At 41.0% G+C, this 20,844-nt stretch overlaps 1 protein-coding gene across 1 annotated transcript in view; it reads right to left on the reverse strand.

Moving 5' to 3' along the window:
- The window catches only part of Tprg1 (tumor protein p63 regulated 1), a 106,842-nt gene extending 87,537 nt beyond the window's left edge, over positions 1–19,305 (reverse strand). The window contains exons 1-2 of the mRNA XM_057766096.1: positions 19,084–19,305; positions 9,750–9,841 (exon numbers count right to left, since the gene is read on the reverse strand). Of these exons, the coding sequence (XP_057622079.1) occupies positions 9,750–9,841; positions 19,084–19,305 (314 nt within the window). The remainder of the gene's footprint in view (positions 1–9,749; positions 9,842–19,083) is intronic.
- Positions 19,306–20,844: the final 1,539 nt, after the last annotated feature.

Consider the following 20,844-nt stretch of genomic DNA (forward strand, 5'->3'; position numbering starts at 1 on the left):
TCTAATTAAAAATTAAATTTCTTCATTGTTATAGGACTACCCACAGTTTCTGTTTTGTGTTCGTTGAGCTTTTGTGGTTTATGTGACTCAAGCTGGAGATATAAGCTCTTAACCTTACATGACAGAGTTGTGAGCTCTGATTTCTTACTGTTTATTTGATGGCCGCAAGCCCTATAGTGGCCTGCCCCATCTCCACCCTCCCCTACCCATCCCCACCCAGTTTCACCGCGGGTGTTGGCAATTCTGCAGTACCTCCTCTATTTGTCAGCCTATAAAAGTTGTCAGTTTGATTCCTCCTTCCAAAGAACCTGCTTTTTGTTTCATTAATTCTATCATTTTTTTAATTGATTTCAGCTGCTGTCTCCATTATTTCCTTTGGTCTTCTAGCTTTGGATTTACTCTTCTTTGAGCTAGATTTCTTTGAAGTGGAAGCTTCAGTCACAGACTTGAGACCTCTTCAGTTGATGGGGGCACTTTTCTTGCAGTGTTCTTAAGTACCCTTGTGGACAGTTTTCTATCATCCCACAATAAAGCATGCCGCGCGTCTCACAATGCAAGGCGCCTATGGCTCCCAAGTACATTAGCTTCCAAGCAATAAAACATTGTCCCGTATAATCTTTCTGATCGTAATTTCTCCTCCAGCTGACACAGGCAGAAAGCAGTGTAGATGGCTTCCCTTCTTTTGAATTAAGTGGCATTTCTTTTGTGGCTCGGGATTTGGTGTATCCCAGCACAATCAATGTGTATTCTTCAAAAGAATGTGTGTTCTTCTATCAAGTCGAGTGATCTATAAAATGTTGATTAGGTTCTGAGCACTGTTGCTGGGTGAGTTGTCCTAAATCTTTCTAGGTTTTTTGTACAATTATGTCAATTAAAATGAGAATGATGTTGAGATCTCCAACTGTGTCTGTGGATTTTGTCTCAGCTTTCAGGTCTCTCAAGTCTTCTTCCACATAGTCTCAGTTCTGCTGTTGGCTTTACGCACCTTTAGAAAGCAAGCGATGTCTTTTTAGTGGATTGAGTTTTATCGCTCCCATTATGACTGCCCTCATTAACTGATCATCTACTTTACTTAGAGCTTCAAGTTTTACTATATGTATATTAAATCTTGAAGGTCAGGATACACCTACTGAACAGACCATTGGAACAGAGGTTTCTGTTTCTTTTTCTTTTCTTACTCTCCCTTCACACACTCTATTTTTCCTATGACCAAACTTTGAAGTACACACATTTCCTCCAGAACATGCATCAGGCAGTGTTTTTACATGTAAGAAACAACGATACTTTTACAAGTAACAGTTGTAATGACTCACAAGCGTTAACAACCTCAATATTAAGATGGAAGACTTACTTGTTTTTATTTTTAAAAAAATAACTTGTATTGGTAGGTTTCTAAATAATTAAAATTGAGTTTTAACTAACTTAATTATTGAGCAATTTTTTTTCAGAGCCAAATGTCTTCCTAGCAATGCCAACTCCCCATTTGATAACATTTGGGAAAAAAAATACTTGGAGGGGTCATGAAAGAAACATCCTAGCAATGGCGTACTACACACATCAAACAAGCTCAAAATTAAAATGCTATGATTCTATTGTAAGTGATTACCACGGCCAGTGTCAAGGTGCCAAGGAGAGGTCACAGAACCTGTGTGTGGAGATGCATGACTGGCTCTTAAAAGTTAGTAAGAGATGATTTTAACTTGCTGTTGCATCAAGGGAATGGGGAGGGGACAGTTAAAGAGTGGGGACAGGTAAGCCATTAGGAATTCTGAGAATACACATCCTGTCACACACAGGCAGGATGGGGACAGCCTGTGAGTAGCCAGTGGACGACTCCCTCAGAGAAGATGAATCCCCTGCTTAGGCCTGTGGGTAGCCAGTGGACGACTCCATCAGAGAAGGCGAATTCCCTGCTTAGGCAGTCCTCAGAACCAGTGTTCTCTGCTTCCTTCCTATCTCTCCAGCCTTTCCCAGGCTCTCTTGGCACAGTGCAGTCTGACAGAGACACGGAACTGATCACGATTTCCAGAGCTTGCCTCTCTACTTTACACGTGTTCGCCCCATCTTCTGGAATATTGCTCCTTCGTCTCCAGTCCTGTGCTTTGTTTGCTTTTCCTTTTGTTATTTTATATCTTTGCTCTTTCTTTAATCTTGCCCATCCCCTTTACTCAAAGCAGTGATCCCCAGTGAGTTGTCATAGAATCATGTATGGGACTGATACATGTGTATCGTGTTTGCTGGGATTTCATTATCTGTCCTCCTCTCTCTTAAGATTGAGAACTCAGAAAAGCTGGAAAACTTTTTCTGCTTGCCCCTGGTTTTTTCAGCACTTGGAGAAGAGTCTGACTTATGAAAGGGGCTCAGAAAGCATATTAACAAATGTATGAATGAGAGACTATTAATAAATAATAAATAGATTTCTTATATGGTGCATAGCATGCAACAATTGTTATTATAAGCACTAAACAGATTTGGGTAATTTAATCTTTGAAATGACTTTTTTAATATCTCTGTTTTGTAGATGATAAAACCGAGACTCACTGAACTTAAGAGATTGGCACAAGGAGCAGAATAGGTAAGAAGTGACTGAGCTAGGCATTTAGAAGCATCAGACTCCTTTTGCCTCTTGGCTCTTTTCTGAGTTCTCCCTAATTGGTTGCAGTCATGGGAAAATAAACACTCCCAAGTACATTTGTGACAGCAATAACTATATGCTCTCACTGTGCTGTAATGCTGGTCACTCGGGGAACATTGATATCTGGTTGAGGCTGCCACCATGGAGAACTTGTAGAGAAAAGCAATGTGTTTAATTAAGTGGTCATTGAAAACACCCACCAGGACAAATGCATTCTGGCAACAAAGGTTGCTTTTGTTACTACCAGAGTCCTGCCACAGGTCATTAAGATCTTGATAGATTTGAGGCAATTTTCTACCTGAATGGTTTCATTCAAGGACAAGGCCAGTCTTCCTGGGTTTCTGATGCTTGGAGGCTTAGAGACTTGGAGACAGGTCCTCCATGGGCCCTGGTAGTATCAGTGGAGAACTCTACCAAAATTTGAGTCGTGCTCTGGGTGAGTTCAGAGCCATACCATGTAACATTCACTGTTCTAAGCTTACACAACAGTGCCTAACAATGCTGTCACCACGGCACGCGTAAAGGGAGTGGAACCACACAACAGGAAGTGCGTGTAAGGAAAGGATATGAGATTGTTTGGGCTGAATTAATATGGGACTCTTCTATGGATCCAGGGTCTCAGAAAGACAGGAAAAGTGCAGGCTGCTACAAGGAAGGAATGTCTTGCAAAAGAGAGGAAACCAGGTGAATACGATCACAAGATCTAAACACAGTAAGAGGAATTTGGGGAGCTGTGAAAAGCGATGGCATTTCTAAAGGGAGATAACGGTAAACAGGGCTAGAGTGAGCGCATGGCTCACGGGACAGCAAAAATACAAAAGAAGCAGTGTGGGCCCAAGGAAACCATGGAAGAGCATGCATAATAGAGAGGGATGCCTCTCAGATTTAGTGTGCAAAGGAATCCTGTAAAAATACAAGTTCAGGCTTAGTAGTTCTGGGCTAAGGACAGAGGGTCAACAGCGCTATCAGCCTTCCAGGAGTTACAAGTGCTGCTGACCCATGGACTACAGCTTTGGCCATCGGGGTCAAAATCCACGCCAGTCAATAGAACAAAAGAAGCAGTATATGGTGACGTGCATAGCCATTATAGTCTTTAGTACCTTGTATTATAAATAGTTAGAAATGGACAATTTCCAGTTTTCTGGTCTTCGTCCCTTTTAATTATTGTTAGCTGTATTTTCCATTACAGAGTGGTTCTGTAATCCTTACCACATAATAAGACTGCGACAAGATGGAAGTGTGGCTGGCTTTCGTCCACAGGCATCGCTCACCACCCCCTACAGGCCTCTGGCTATTTCAGTGGTTCCTGGGTAAAGACTGAATAAAGTCAAATGAGCAGCACACGCAGAGAATGGTCTGGGGAGCGAAAGTGGAAGAGGTCTCCGATCCTGCCTGGTGAACTTCTGACACCCCCACCCCCACCCCCCACCCCCCCCAGCCCTGCACACAAAAGACAATCAACAAAGATCAACAAAGGAACCAGAGGCTGGCGCAGAGATCATTCAAGCAATTTAAACCGCTGTGATCTCTATGTCAGGGGCGGGAGAAATCACAAAAGGCACCCAGGGCAGCTTAATGGAAAGACAACAAGGCCAGGAGAGAGGTGTTGCTAAACCAGGCTCTCCGGTGACCTGTAGTAAGTGGTTGCCCTTGAACAGGTCATTTAATCTCTGGATTTTCTCATCCATAAAATAAAGCCAGTGGCTGTCATGGTCCTGCCCTTGCCGTCTGCTTGAGGAAAGCAGGTAAGAAAGAGGCCACGTGCACTGCCCCTCTGCACAACTACGTGTCCAGAGCTAATTGTCGGGAAAATGGAGGGCCTGAGCGCATGTTCGAAGAGTACCCGTGTGTCTTGGTTTGGGTTTCTCTTGATGCCATAAGAGCACCATGACCAAAAAGCAAGCTAGGAAGGGAAGGGCTTGTTCAGGTTACACTTAGTCCGCCATTGTAGGAAGTCCAATGGAAAGTAAACAAGGCAGGAACCTGGAGGCAGGAGCGGATGCAGAGGCCATAGAGGGGAGCTGCTTACTCGCTTGCTACCCACAGATTGCTCCGCCTACTTTCATATAGAACCCAGGAACACCAGCACAGAGATGGCACCACCCACAATGGATTAAGCCCTCTGGTTTGACCATTGATTGAGAAAATGTCTTATAGCTGATCTCGGGGACGCACTCTGATGACTTCAGACTGTCAGGTTAACACAAAACAAGCCAGTACACCCTCTTTCCCCTGAATGACTTTGATTTGTTTAAATTTCTATTTAAAATTCTTTATGTTGTTGTTGTTTCTATATATGTGTGTGCGCACGTGCGCATGCATGCACACATGTGCCATGGCCTGTATGTGGAGATCAAAGGTCAGTTTGAAGGAGCTGTTTTTCCACTCACTATGTGGATTTTTAGATTGAACTCATGTTGTTAGACTTATCCTGTGCTGAGCCATCTTGAAGGCCCTGGCTTCGTTTTATTTAAAGATCTGGGTGAACAAGTCTGAGAAAAACTCTCTTAAGTCAGCAGGGATGACATGTGCACTTCCCCCTTACCCCCACCAAAGCCAAGAAAGAGAATTCTCATTTTTGACTATGTTTCTGCTGAAGGAGCCATGATGGCCTCTTGAAGGGATGACACATATGAAAGAAGTGAGCCCTCTCCGTCAGCAGGCTTCAGAACACGTAAGCCCTGATACGACAGAACCCTGATCTTTGCTACTGTAACTCTAGAGTCCTCTTCGGAGCCTGGCCCCTCATCTTTACACAGATAATGCTTTCCCTTTTGGACTGTTACTGTGGAGACTACACGGAGAAGAGCACTTTAAATGCTACAGAGATAGTCATGGGTGTTTTTTCTTTTCCTTTTCCTTTTTCTTGTTGTCAGATAGTGTGACGGATGCTTCCATGCCTTTCTAGTCAATGTCTTTCTCCACCAGCATCCTTGGCTCGGTGCTTTAATATTAAAGAATCATCATAAGCACTTAATTCTGTGTTGGACTCACTGGCGGTTTGAAAAGAAATGGTTAAATAAAAGCTAAGCCACCTAGTGACTTTCAAAAACTATGTGGCATCTACGAACAATACAAAGAAAGTCCTGGGAGCAGCACCATTTAGAGATCATGGAAATTGCATGGATTCCACCCTTTCTGTGGTAAATGCAAGGACAGCACTTATCGCAACGTGGGCGACATTTTAAGTGTTCAATTAAATGCAATTATTAAAACACAGCCGTCTTTAGCAAAATACGGAAACTAGCTAGACTAATATATTACAAAAATTAACAGTGGATGTTTTTCTGTTATGAGATTAAACATAGATTAATTTCTAACGGACTGAACAATATGCTGAACCAAATCCATTAGCTCAGAAAAAAAGATGAAGCTGAGGGTGATAGTGCATACCTGTCATCTCAGAACATGGAAGCAGGAGGATTAAAATAATGGCAGCAGTTCCCTTATTTTTATTTTGGTACAACAATAAAGTACCATTATTGCTTCAGCTTCATCCTTGGCTACATCCAAGGCCCTGTCTCAGGAGAGTGAAAATGTGGGGGGGGCACCCTGACTTGTGCTTGTGCCACTGTTAAGAGAGTACCTGGCAAGCAGGGTCCACACCCAAGTCTTCGGCTATACACTTGCGCCTTCGTTTCTGAGAACGGAGGTGGCTTCACCCCACACGCGTTCTACTCTCTGTGTGCCTGACACAGGAAACTCATGCAGTTTCATGTGTTCATCATACCAAAGTCCTGAGACAGAAACTGGTTTGGCTGGGGAAAAGCAGGTAATGAAACACATCCTAAATGGTTTTCACAAATGTGAAGAGAACAAGAATGGCTTGGCCCTGCCACTACTAGCGTGAATTCTCATTCAGACATGAGAACAGTCTCTTCCAACCTTCGTTCACCCTTGTGTGTGGAGGAGGAGCCCATCTTCTCTGCCTCTGGACATAGGCACCTGGAGTGCCCTGGACTCAAAAGGCCACACTGCCACCGCGCCACACTGTCTGAGATTCCACTAAGCATCAAGATGTTCTTGGTGCTGCTGGCTTAACAGATCTCTTCTAAAAGTATGTATTAAAAAAAAAATTTAAAATGTCCTCTTTTAGAAGGGCCAAGAAGGAGGAGAGGAAAAGAGAGGTTGAAATAAGCATTATTTTGTCTTTATAACTGTGTAGGCATAAAAATCCCCTTGAAAAGGTGGCTGAGAGCCTGGACCCTTACAGTTTCTCTCAAGTGCTTGTCCTATTTTAGCAAAACTAGGACCTAAATGGAGTTTATGGCTCCCTCTCTGGTTCAGGCTCCCAGCTTCTTGGGCCACTGTCTGCATCCATTTTCCACACGCTTTCAAACTCAGTTTTCTAGTATTACTGAAAACTGTATACGCATCAGTTTAGATTACCATAAGGGACTCACCCGGATTAATGTGAAGACAACTTTACTAACGCATTTTTACTTCCTTTGCTTTGTATAGAAGTCCTTCTACAAGAAACAGTCATGCTGGGCTGACTCCCCATTCTCTGATGAGAATATCTGGACCCATTTGTAGAATGACATACTCAACCTTTCTGTATGGACGACGCAGACATATTCTTTCCCCCCAAATTGTCTTTAGTTCTGTAAGTGATGAATGGCAATACTCAGGGAAGGATCTAATGGGATTGTAAGCATGTTTCCTGCAGAATGTTTCTTCCATAAAGTAGGACTCAGTTGCCTTCTAAACAAACAGTGACCCAGCCAACTCATCTGTCTTCCAGGCCCCAACCCAAAGTTAACTGATGACTTTTCTTACAGGCAATGAAGTGCAAAGATCCACTAAGCCCAGCTATGTCGGGTATCAGTTTTCCCTCTTGCCTCCCAAAGCATCCTTCAATAAACGCCCTTTGATAAATGACACTGTTCTTAGCATTTCTCCTCTGCGACAGAAGCATGTGAATCTTCTGTGACAACAGGCGCAGCAGACTATTACAAGAAAGAAGAGGAAGAATTTTGTTTTTTAAACCTTGCAGCCTAGGCAAGACAGGGAGAACCAAGGAAGGCAGTCTGGGTCACAAGCCCAGAACAGGCCCTGCAAACACGCAACTTTCACCTTCGAAATCTTTCTAAAATGTTATAGCCAACTTTTCCATCCACTCCACCACTGGAAGAGGTGGCCTCTGTGAACCGAACAGCAGACTAATATTTCATTAGTTTTTCATGGTGTAAAAGCTACAGGCAGGGCCCACCTGAGTTTTGTCTGCCCTGCTGATATGTTTTCCACCACTGCCTCAAATTTAGACAATCTACAAAGTGATTAACTAGGAGATTAAGTTTCGATCTGCTGTGATTGCCAATTTTGCCAATATCGGAGTAAATAAATATCGTTGCCGTGTTGAATTCAACGTCTCCAGAAACTGAAAGCTTATCTTCCCTAACCAAAGAAGATTTCTCATTTCATGGGTCCAACATGGCTCACTGCTTGAAGAGTGGGGAAGGGGAGCAGATTGTAGATTTGTCCAAAGGAATTGGTGAAAAGTTTAAGTTATAGGCTTTCCTTTTCAAATTCTAGAGATGCGTAAGAAACAAATGGATGAAGGAGAAAGTGAAAGGAAGATGGAGACAAGACGGAGCAAAGACAGGCGGAGGAGCAGGAGGAGGAAGAGGAAGGTGAGGAGGAGGAATAAAGAGGAGGAGGAACAGGAGGAAGGGGAGTAACTAGGAGGTGGAGGAGCAGGAGGATGAGCAGGAAGGAGATGAAGAAGTATGAGGAGCAGGAGCAGGATGGGAAGGAGACTACTTTTTCATCAATAATTAGTGGTTTGACTAGGAGAGGGTACCAGTGAAGAATTTTACAGTAGCATCACATTTTGTGCTTTCAAAACCTCATCAGATATAAATTTAGTCTCATTTTATAAATAAAGTCACAAAGAGTAAAATAAAAAAATAAAAAAAGACAAAATGTTTGAAAAGTTTCTTTTCATCCTGTTCCGGGAAGGTGTTTGGAAGAGCAAGGTAGAATGGTAACCAGTCAGGCCTCCTCGCACGGGGAGCTGATTCTCCTTCCTGCTTGTTGGAGACTCCATTTTTCCAGCCTAGATGGTTAAGCCTTCAACATTTCCTTCTGGAAACTCAGCCTGAAAAGCTGCTCCGCTCAAGGGACAAAGATGACACATCTTTTCCTTCAGTCGTATGCAGCACTGGGTTATTGGAACTAACCTGAAAACAATATTCACCAAACCCATCAAGAATTGAGATGTGTCTTTTAAAGATATTTCCACAACTGGGCAGTGGTGGCACATGCCTTTAGTCCCAGCACTTCAGAGTCAGAGATAGGTGGATCTCTGTGAGACCAGCCAGGTCTATAGAGCAAGCTCCAGGACAGCTTGGAGCTATTAATACTGAGGAACCCTGTCTCAAAAAAAAAATTTCCATTTAATATTATAGGTTCTATAGTAGACAGAAGACAGACACCCCCGTTTGCCTTTTTATATGTATTGTTGAGTAGGTGAAAGGTCACTGGCAGGGCAGTTTCTAGGAGGGACAGAAAGGTGATTATCTACATGTAGCATTCACAAGGGGTACTCTCCCTTTAAGGGAATTCCTCAAGTGAAAAGGATGGTGTTACATGAGCAATAGACCTGTATGTTCGCTTAGTTCTTACACTAATGTTCCCCAGTGGTCTGACTTCCCTATACCTCATGAGTTCCCTAGAATCACTGTCCACACCGTATGTAGAACTCAAACTACATAGTAGACCTCAGGTGGCCCTTTTCTTCCTCTTTTTTTCCATTTCTCCTAGAATAAAATGAACAGCAGCCTGGTGTCAATACAGAAAGCATGCTTGTAATGGAAAGAGATCAGAGCTGGGCACCTAGGAAGCTATTCCAATAGTCCTTGAAAGCCAGGACACAGACCTGATCCCAGGGTTGCAATGGTAGCTGGGTGGGAGTCCCAGCCCAGAAAGATCACAGTTGCAGTCAAATGTGTCCATTCAACCAACTAAAAGAATCCTGTCTGGCAGGGGAAAAGTCAATAAAGCACCATATACAAAGCCCAGAAGAGTTCCGTTGACAAACTTATCTCCCCTTCTGTCCCAGTGATATCAAGAACATAGTTTGACTTCTTTAATCACACAGCCACATACTCACTCTGTCAGGAGCCAGAAGCCTAGAACTCTCTCTCCAGAAGTTTGTGTAATGTGTCCCCTCAGGTCTTCCACCGCAGTCTCAATGGCCCCTGGCTGAGTGGGAGAAGAAAGCATTTCACTTAGAGAAGACTGAACACACTCTGTGTTTTTGATTAGTTAGAATGGCCAGCACCTCCTCCTCCTCCCCTTCCTCCTCCTTCAGGAGACTATGTCTGGTTCTTGCATTTGCATATTCTATTTCACTTTGTGGCACAGAACTTGGTCTTGAACACTGTGTTTTACTGCTAGCTCTGTGGAGTAGGCCCAAAGTGTTCCTAGTCTTATCTTCTCAAATCCTATGCTATCACACTGAAATGAAAACAGCCATTTTTAGAACACTTCTTCCAGAGAAATAAGTTTATCAGGAAGTTCAAAGCAGCTAACAATATATATACTAAAAAAAAAAAAACCTTCCCAGATTCCAAGAGCACTTGTTGGTAAAACACAAAACATAGCTCCCTGCCAATGCTCCAACCATTAGTGTGGCCGACTCTGCAGCTCAACTCTCTCTCCTCCGTGTCTTAACTTTCACAAAACAAGTGTTCCCACATCTGGGTCTGGTTATGCTTCTATGAGGAAACAGATTGACACTTGTCCTAGTAAATTCATACTCTCTCTAGTCCAATGATTCTTTAACATCTGTGGACATCAGAAGCTTATTGAAACATTTCTAGGACTGCAGTTGAAGGTTTCTTTCCCACCCACCAATTCCCAAATAACCTCTCAGAGCCTTAATATTAATTACAAATGCTTGGTCAATAGCTCAGGCTTGCTACTAGCTAACTCTTACACTTAGATTAACCCACATTTCTTATCTATGTTTTGCCATGTGCCCATAGCTTGTTATCTCTTTTTCTACATATCCTGCTTCCTCGGCAACTGGCTGATGTCTCTCTGACTCCGCCCTTCTTCATCCTGGTCTTCTCAGTTTGATTTTCTCACCTAATTTTGTCGTGCCTTGCTATAGGTCAATCAGATTCTCTATTAACCAATGAGAAGAATACATATTCTTGGTGTCAAGAGGGTTATTCCACAACATAGGACCATCCCCACTTTCATATCCAGCTAGCTTGAGTTGGGACTTGTATTTCTAACATATGTCCAGGTGACATTGTTGGTCTGAACATGGTACTTGTAACAACCAGTTGCTTTCTAAGCAGTTATTCTCAGTGCTTGACTCTATACCAGAATCATCCCAGAGCCTAAAAAAATCCTAACCTGGGAAACATATTAGGCCACTTATCTCAGGAACTTGGTAGATAGGTACATAAGTACATCAGGAGCTTGTAAGAATGTGTACTATCTTATAGGAGAATGGAAATAAGGAAAGGGTACCAGTGCTTCGTGTGTGAGCAGTGCAGCGTTTGAGCTAGCTAGTTACTTTATCCGCATACCAGCTCCTTGTTTTCTTCTGTACAGCCCAAGTCACCTGGAAAAGGATGCTATAATACCTGAAGTGAGGTGAATGACAAGATATGTCCCAAATCAGTTCTACAACGTGAGCTTACTACGTGGCTTTTTGGCTGCTGAACTGAACAAAACCTCGGAGCCACGCTGATGACCATAAGCTCTATGGATCTTCAAGAAAATGTGACCATAGCTTTTATAGCCAAAGATATTGGCTCCCTCATTATAGTGAGTTTATATATTATATATTATAGTGCCCATCTTGAGCTGGGCAGCCAGCTACTAAACTGAAAGATTTTTCCCAGTGTGTCATTGTCTGCCGCTGGCTTAAGTCTGGCCAGGAAGCTAAGATTGGCACTTCCTGCTTGCTGAAGGCCATGTGCCATAAAATCAGGAACTTCTGGGGTTTCAGTCAAATATGCCTACTACTGCTGCCTGAGAAGTTTATACTGATGTCACTCATTTCCAGGGACCCTGCAGGTACTCAGGCTACCCTGGAAGGAGTTCCCTGTAGCCTCCTGGTAGTTCTTTCTTTGTCCAACATTACTTTCCTCTGAGGCATTCTGAGTCTTCTGGGGCCCACTTTCCAAAGTCTTCTGAAATATAATGCTCTGTTTTGTGACTCAGCAGTGGTATTTTCTCATACGTTCTTTACATAATTTTAGCCTCACAAATATAACTTGGTTGTGAAACCAATACTTTACAGAAAAAAAAAGTAAGTAGAATTGGAGAGTAATTAAATAACCCTAAAATAAGCATTTTGTTGAATGTTTTTATGTCATACAATTCACCAAAAATATGTGAGATGAATATAATACTGTTTGAACCTTTAAAACCTTACTATCTTCCATACCGGAGCAATTTCCAAATCCATAAAAATGAAGCATAATCTGTATTTGATCCAGGTATATCTCGGTGAAGTTATACTTTAGAAATTTTAAAATGGCATGGGTGAAGAACTCTTTTCAGCCTTGTTTGCAGACAGCAATAAACGAGGAGCAACATATGAACGCTGATCAAGAGGGTATTATAGAATATATTCAGATAATAGAGTATAGCAAAGGTATAGAAGCAACAAAGTATATCGATAAAAGAAAAAATAAAACAGGAGAGGGTAAGGTAGGCTGCCTTCCTTATGCAGAAATATGTGGAGTAAGTACATTCCTGTTGGCTGACACACACAGCTAAAGTAAGCATAAAGAGGTCTATAAAACATATCAATGATAGTTTCCTTAGGACGGGAAAACAGGAGATGGAAATTGACCATGGAAGTGATGCTTTCCTGTATACCTTTTCAAAAACTAAACCCTCAAGTGTGTTATCTATGGAAAACTCTGATGTTCTCTATAGCTCTGTCATTGTCTGCACCATTCTTTGTTCTCAGTGTGAACACTGCTTGGGCCCCATCTCTAGACTATAGAACAAAATGTAGCCTGACACATAAATGTGCTCCCTTTACTTTTATTATTGTTAATTAATAATTTTTACTTAATAAATTTAAATATAATAATTTAGGATAAACATTTAAGAATATATATGTACTTTGTGTCTTGGATATCAAGGTTTGATCTCAGTTATTCTTATGGACACCTCATAGTGTTCTTTATTAGTTTATGAATTTGGTAGATTGTTGTGATGATGATTACTATAACTGAACTACTGGGAGATCCCTTGAGACCCTGTATCTTAAACAGTGACAAATACTAAATAATTGAAGGCTTGACCATTATGCTCATTATTGCTTATGTTAAAGAAAAGGGAAAAGCCATACCAGAATTCAAGGATCAATGCTTAATGCAGGTAAGCACTTAGTTCTGAGACTGCTGTATAAGACAAATAGGAAACTATGACCAAATACACCATCTTATAAAACACAGTGAATCTACTGTCTCTTACATTCTAGCCCTCTGTAGTTACAGGCAAAGCAAACCTTCTTGGGAAATTGCAAAGACTTGTATATCCATTTCCACGCATTTCCATGATCTAGGCTAGCCTGGGGCCAATGCTAACCCAAACAATACCCTTGACTTTGTCAGTGTTTTCATATACTAAGCTCCTTGTGTGCAGAAAAAAGAAGCAGTGGTTCAGAAAAAAAAAAAACAGATCTTAAAGACTCTATCTCTCACATTTCTGTTGTGACTCCTATGATGGCTAGACAGAGGCCATTTTGCAACAAACACTTAAGTAAGAGCATTAGCTCGATTGGCCATGATCTGTAAAGGAAAAGAAAGTTTGTATGTTTTTTTGAAAAAAAATATGAGAATTCACCTTATCACATCTTGCTGGAGTTCTGCTCTCACAAAAGAACAAATCATCTTTAGGATTCTCCTCAAGGAGTTTCACACAGCGGAAGCTGAACAACCTCTTGTCCAGTGAGCTGTTTATTTTCTAAACTAAATGGAAGTTCACACAGGCAATAAGAATAAAACTAATAAATGTATTTGTTCCCAATGTGAGGGCAAGTCACCAGGAACCCTCTAGCAAGAGGAGAGGGAGAGAGAGAGTATGAAAGCCAAATTAGTGTCATGAAAGCAATGGCATCTCACTACACAATGGGAAGTCCTGAACCTGCTTATTAAAGTCTCGCTGCTCACAATAGAACACAGGCTATAAAAAGGCCATGGGGAACCATTAATTAAATATTAAAAGATCAAATAGTTTTAGTCCCATTAGTTTGTATGTAATTTACATTCTCTAGTATAAATTTAGAGATAATTCTCCATCTTGAATCGCTTTCAACTTTCTGATAAGGTATCTGCAAATACAGAGCCCCACAGGGTGTTTAAAAATATCTTTCTCCATGTGGGCTAAGCATTGTTCTTTTCATAAAAAGTTGCTTTTGAACATCAGTCTCCACAACCAAGATGATTATCATAATATACCTCAAGTTATTAGCTTTGAGGGATACTTTTGTTCGGAGAAGGCATGAGGCCTTTTTTAGATATATCTAAGCAGTAATAGCAGACACATTACAACAAGAGAAAAGGAATGCAAATGGACCGAGAGCAAGGGTTTTAGACTTTCACTTCTGGGACTTCTCTCATGTCCTAAGGTCACATGTAGTCCAGAGACAGTGTCAGGAGTCCTGCATTGCGTGTATGGTTCCCAGTCATGGCATGATCCTAAGGATGCTGGTTGACCTTGGACAAGAAATAATTCCTTTAGGTACTTTAGAAGTTCTCTTAAATGAAACCATAGAGGCATAGTTTTCACATATAATAATAATAAACAGCAAACCACAGTAGGGTTTTAAGAGGTTAATAACTTATTTTATGATCTAGTACTTAGGTGTGTGGTATAACGTCTAATATTACTATGCTAAAGCAAACACCTATTTGTCAAGAATTCCTATATCTATGACATTTATTTCTTTGCAAATCCCTCTTAAAACTCATAGATTTAATCATTCTCCTCCTTATATCCTTGCATATCAATTCCCGGCACCCGATAAACAGAAAGCCAATAAATACCTTTCTTCCTTAGATCAATGATATGAATAGAAAATAGTCTAAATACCGAGTTTAATATTAAACACATTTCAGCATATATCCCCAATATGGGATTATATGGAATTGATTTTTAAAAATGATATCACAAAATATTGTGGCCATATGAAATATTTAGCATATAACTCTAATTGCACATAAAAATATATATGAAAAGCAAAAAAGATCCACCCTAAAATGTATAAGATCATATGCAATAGATTTTTTTTATTTAGTATTGAACAGTAAGATTACAGTGACTATTATTTAGCCTATCTACATTTTCTAATCTTTTATCAATAACTTACTTCTTGGGTTATGATTCTAAAGTTTTTTTAATAAGATACTTCAGCAACAATTTTTTTTGACTCATTCAGTGTTCTTTCCAATTTGCCGTGCATATATCTTAAATTTTTAGCTCAGCCGAAGTTGATTGACTGTGACTGTGGCAAAGAACCCCAGAACTACACAGAGGTAGCCAGGAAAGTGGTTGTAACCCTCAGTTTGCTAATCAGTAGATTCTTGGGAAAGGAAAGTCTCACTCTTTATTGTGCTGCTGGAAATGAGTAACTTAAGCAGCAAGAGCACATCAGTACTGGCAGAAAGTTTGTAGAAACGCAGAATCTAATTTGTTCACCAGCTGGACCGTGACATCTGAGATCTCACTTCAGATCTAGGAAGTCATCGCTTTCTGATAACTCTCACACATCTGAAACTTCAAGCCTCGTGGTCTTACCAAATTATTCCTTGAGAAAGCCCGCCATCCTCCTCTTTACTGCTACAGACCCTTGTGTCAACATTTATATCTCAGCCCAGAGATTGTGATGAGGTCATAGGCACCCTGTTGTCATTTCTATAACCATTTATAGAATTGTGGATGCAAGCAAAAATAAGAGAGGAGGTACTGAAAGTAACAATGTTTGAAATGTTTATAGATGTGTCATATACTCTATGAATATTGACAAAGTTAGTTCACTTAAAGCTCTTTACAAAACTTGTATTTTATCTATACTTTTCAGGTAAAGAAATTGAGACTCAAACATATGTGCATGCACACGTGTGCATGTACACACACACACACTCAGTCACTCACACTTCTGTCTTCTTAATCAAAACATCTTGGATTTGATTTGCAAGTTAGCAAAACTAGATCATTCTCTCATTTATTTAAAAAAAAGTTTATTGGGATAATGTTCATCCCAGAATATAAAGGTAATCAGACGAAAATCCCTGTGCTAAGTATGGGATATTTCCTACTGAAATTTTGGTTATGGATTTTCCAGAGACCCACAATTCAACAAAGGTTACTCGTAGTCAACCACAAGAACTTAATGGTAAGACCCTGTTTACTGCTAAAAACATCACTTTGGTCATTTTACTTGGAGAAACCAAGCTCATACTGACCTTGAAACGTCTTCCTTGTTGTGTAGCTTTCAAAGAACTGGGAGGTACTTTGTAGATTAATAAAAGAGTCAATCCATCAACAGTCTTGTGCAGCTGTGAACCCTGTGAGCTACAATAATGACTAGACTATGCAGTGGGGACAACAGAAGTTGGCTGTCATGGGACAGTCAACAGCTTCTTAGTTGAATTTAAGACCTGCTTAACAGAAGGAAACTCACGTCCGTAAACATGGCTAAGAATTCATGGGTGGGGAGGCTAAAGGTCCCATGAATCTTACTTTGTGAAAGGGACATAGTACCAAGCTATCTTCTAAATATTTATCTTTGTACTCAGAAAGTAGTACAACTCTCACCCCTCATTCAGACAGATTTTTTTTTTAATGCAATATATGGCTATCATCTAGGAAGAGCAGTGGACTCAACACCTTATTGAAGTTCTTGAATTTAGGTGATTTCATTCACCTGAACCTTGTTCACTCTTAAAAAAATGATTGATTTATTTTTATATTTCACACATGAGTTGTTTGCTTGCATGTGTGTGGATGCAGCATGTGAATGCCTGCTGCTTGTGGAAGCCAGATGAGGGCATGAGATTCCCCTGAAACTGGGGTTACAGATGACTGTGAGCCACCATGTGGGTGCTGGGAACCAGACCTGATCTTCTGCAAGAGAAATAAGTGATTTTGATGACCAAGTCATCTCTGCAGCCTTCTATACGTTTATTCTTAAGACGAAGATGGTCTGTTTTCTCCTGTCTGCCTCACACGTTTGTATAAAGCCACATTTTTTTTAAAGAAACTGTAAATATCTAATGACATTTATTACATATTCATACATTTAGTATGGGTCTGTGTTGGCTCATCTAAATAAGAACTACATGATTTAGCTTTGATTTCCCTGTTTGCTTCCAAATGGGAGTTAGCTGCAGAGACATCCATATTAATTTCGAAAGGCCGACCAACATGAAACCAGTTGTTATATTTGCTGAAGATCAATTCAGGTCACCATGCACTACAGCACAGTCAAGGAAATTACTGCCCTGACTCATTTGCTGGCAAGGGGCAGCATTAATACCAACATTTCCTTCCATTACAGTTGACTTCCTCCCTAGGATTCTCCTATCCCTGATGCCTTGGCAAAGACACAGTTTCTAACCGTTATTTGCCATTAAGATTAAAGTTGGTGGCAGAGGTCAGTTTTTCCTCGTGGGCTCTACTTTACCATGAGATATTCCCTGTTCCTACTCTAAACCACCAACTTTTCTACTTATGCCAGCTTCAGAACTGCCATCACAAGCAAAGAAAGAAGCTTTGCATAGGTTTGCCACCTGCTTTCATAGCTGCACCAGCTTCTGTCACTGGGCCCCCTATTCTGCACCACTGTTCTGTATTTTCTCAGCAAACCCTGCCATCATCCTTATCAAGATCCTAAAACTCCAAAGGATGCTTACATTTCCTTCGCAGTTCCATCTCAACTTAACTTTGCATATTCAATAAAGTTCACATATTTTGGAAAACATACCATATGCTTGACATATGCAAAAACACTCACATAAACACAGATAACATAGCACCTACCAAAGTGCCTTGCACATAGGAGTCTACGTAATGTTTAAATACACACATATGGGTTCACACTCACACATTCAGTTGCTTTAGTTAGAACTTCATCTTAAACAAAGGTATATATCGTTAAAGTCACCAAATCAGGATCTGTTAAGTTTTGTAAATAGTCTAAGATTCTTGACTTCCAATTACTTATGATATTGGACTGAAAAAATATATTTTGAAGGGTCAGATAGAAGCCCAATCAGATAAAAATACTTTGCTACACAAATCAGAGAACCTGAGTGGGATCTCCAGAAACCACACAAAAATCTCAGCACTGGGTAGGGGGGGACACATGAGTAAGTCCAGCACCTCTATTGGAAGGTGTGAGGTGGAGGCAAGATAACCGGCCAGAAGCCCTCGAGCTTGCTGGCCTTGAGTAGGCACCAGAGTAGAGGCGAACTCCACAAGAAAGAACTTGTCTCAAAGTAGAAGGCCAGAATCAACTTCCAAAAGTTGTCCTCTGTCCTGTATACAACACTCCCATGCAAAAGAAAGAAGGAAGGAAGGAGGGAAGGAAGGAAGGAAGGAAGGAAGGAAGGAAGGAAGGAAGGAAGGAAGGAAGGAAGGAAGGAAGGAAGGAAGGAAGGAAGGAAAAGGAAGAAAGGGAAGGGGGCTATTTTTCAAGAAGAAGGTGTCGCACGTATTCATGAGAACTGTCTTTGCTGTCATAGTTCGCATTCCCCCATTGTCCTCCCATAAATTATGGCTTTATAAGAACTTTGAAGAATTGCAAAAGACCGGTAAGTACAAAAAAATGAAAACACAAAGAGATTAAAAAAAAATCCAGGAAGTATGTTCCCCTTTATCTCTGCTAGCAACTTAATAGCAGCCTTTCATACCCGGTACATAAGCCTTGTCCTCATTCATTTCCTTTTCTTGTCCACTGCTCAAATGAGAACTCAGAGCCCCACGCCGCAGTTGCAAACCGAGGGTTTCAAGGTCTTGCTCCCATGATACAACACCAGCATCCCAGCATCCCAGCCTCCATCCTGAGATTCAGCTCAGTCTCAGCACCATTTTCCACGTCACAGTCTATGTCTTTTTTTAAACAAAGTTCACAGCTTTACATTCTAGCTACCATGTTAGAGATTCTCTAGTCATTAAACATTAATTCTTTGAGGTCAAATTTTGCATTGGAGGACCATACACACAAATATATAAGGTTACAGCCTCTCCTTGAGGCTGTCTGAGAGATAAAAACCCGAGACTTGGGTTGTCTGAAGCTACACCTTTCAGCAGTACAAAGGAGGTAAGGACAACTGCATGAACATTATAGCCACTATTACAAAAGGTTTGTAAAAATGTGTAAAAACTTGGCACAATGCAATACAGAAAAGATAGTAAGATTTCAAAAGAAAAGTTTGAAGAGTATTTAAAAATCGCGGTTTTACCCGGGTAGCAAAGTACTTTCGTGAAGCATAGGGCTGGTGATATGGATTGGGGTAAAGAGTCGATTTAGTCACGCTCGGCTGTCTTGAGATCCGCCTTTGTCCTGGTTTCTTGCCCGAGTCCCCCTCGTCCATGGCCAAGTGGTCAGTCTCAGAAGGTTGGTGATCTCCCTCTTGCTTCAGGGACACTGGCTGGAATCCTTCAAAGCTCCCAATCGTTGTCATTTCTTTAGCCTAAAACAAGCAAACAAAATGAAACAACCCTTTCATTAGAGGGCAAAGCATGCCGTCTGTATCCTAGCTATGGAAAATGAGGTTATAACTGAAGAGCTGTAGCAAAAGGTCTTCCCTCATGGGAAACAGCCACACTTTGATCAAACAGAGGCAGCAGTGGATAGGGCAGGAGCACAGACGTCTAAATGCCATCTCTGTGTGGGGCCTTCACCAGAGGAGTGAAGCAGGTACTCTTGGGACAGAGAAAATGAGCCTGCAAGTCACTCTGTTCCCTTAACTTTAACACAAGAACAAGAACACAACAAGGGAAATGTACCATGAAATTACTCCAAGGTAATTCTTTATCACGATTTTCTGGCATTTTTGTCTAAAACCAGGCTTGGTTTATATTTAAGAGTGAAAAGCAATGACACTGTAGCTCTGATCAGCTGCAGGGATTGGTGTGAGGACACGTGGTGGTTTGAGAAGAGTGTCCCTATAGGCTCATCATATATTTGAATGTTTAGTCATCACGGAGTGGTGTTTCCTGAAAAGGATTAGGAATAGGCGTGGCTTTGTTGAAGGAAGTACATCACCAGGGATTGGGTTTTGAGGTTCAAAAAGTCCAATCCAGGCACAGTGTCTCTCTCTCTCTCTTCCTGCTGCCTATGGAACTACAAGCAAACCCCAGTTAAAGGGTTCCTTTCATAAGAGCTGCCGTGACCATGGTATCTCTTCACTGCAACAGAACACTGGCTGAGACAGAACAACTGGAACTGGCATATTTTCAAATCAAATGTCTCAGTTCTAAAAATTTATTTTAATGGAATAGTTTGGAGAAATCTCCAAACACACACATTCAAAAATCCCATGTATTCCATGACTGTTAAGTTTTCTCATCACATCATTATTGTAGGATAAAAGGTCGAGTTCCTGATTTGAAAACCCACCAATCCCTGGGCTTGTCCCAACCTCAGGACCTGAAATCCCACAGATTCCCACCCTGGGAAGTTTTGCCCCCAAGAAACCCTATATAAGTCTGCCTCTTGCTCAGTTCTTCTGCTCCTAACCCAAGCAGAGGCAGCCCCCTCTTACTTTTTCCCAATAAATCTCTTGTGTGAGGTTTATTGTGCAGGGTAATTTTGTGACATCCTTTGGTTCCTGGCTGCCAGGATACCTTTCCCTTCAGAGCTGTAACACTTACAATTATGGCTAGTAGAGAAATACTGTGTATGATAATAGTAACATTAAGCAGTCACACAACCTTGCATTTAATAACAAAAAACTAAAATAAGGCTAAGTATTTACTAGTAGAGAATTGGCCAAATGAAGCATATGCCTTAGAGTCAAACACAATACAGCTCTTAAAATATGAAGTATACTTTATCATAGAAAAATACCCAAAATATATTTTATAGAAAAAGAAAGTTATATGAATCATAATGTTCAATTGTCTTAAAATCAATCATAGAGAAGGGACGAAACTATCACACATGTATTTGCAAGTGCATGTACATATATGGATGTATGTACATAATATTTGAAACTGAA

Source organism: Chionomys nivalis, chromosome 3, assembly GCF_950005125.1.
Source record: "Chionomys nivalis chromosome 3, mChiNiv1.1, whole genome shotgun sequence".
Lineage (NCBI taxonomy): Eukaryota > Metazoa > Chordata > Mammalia > Rodentia > Cricetidae > Chionomys > Chionomys nivalis.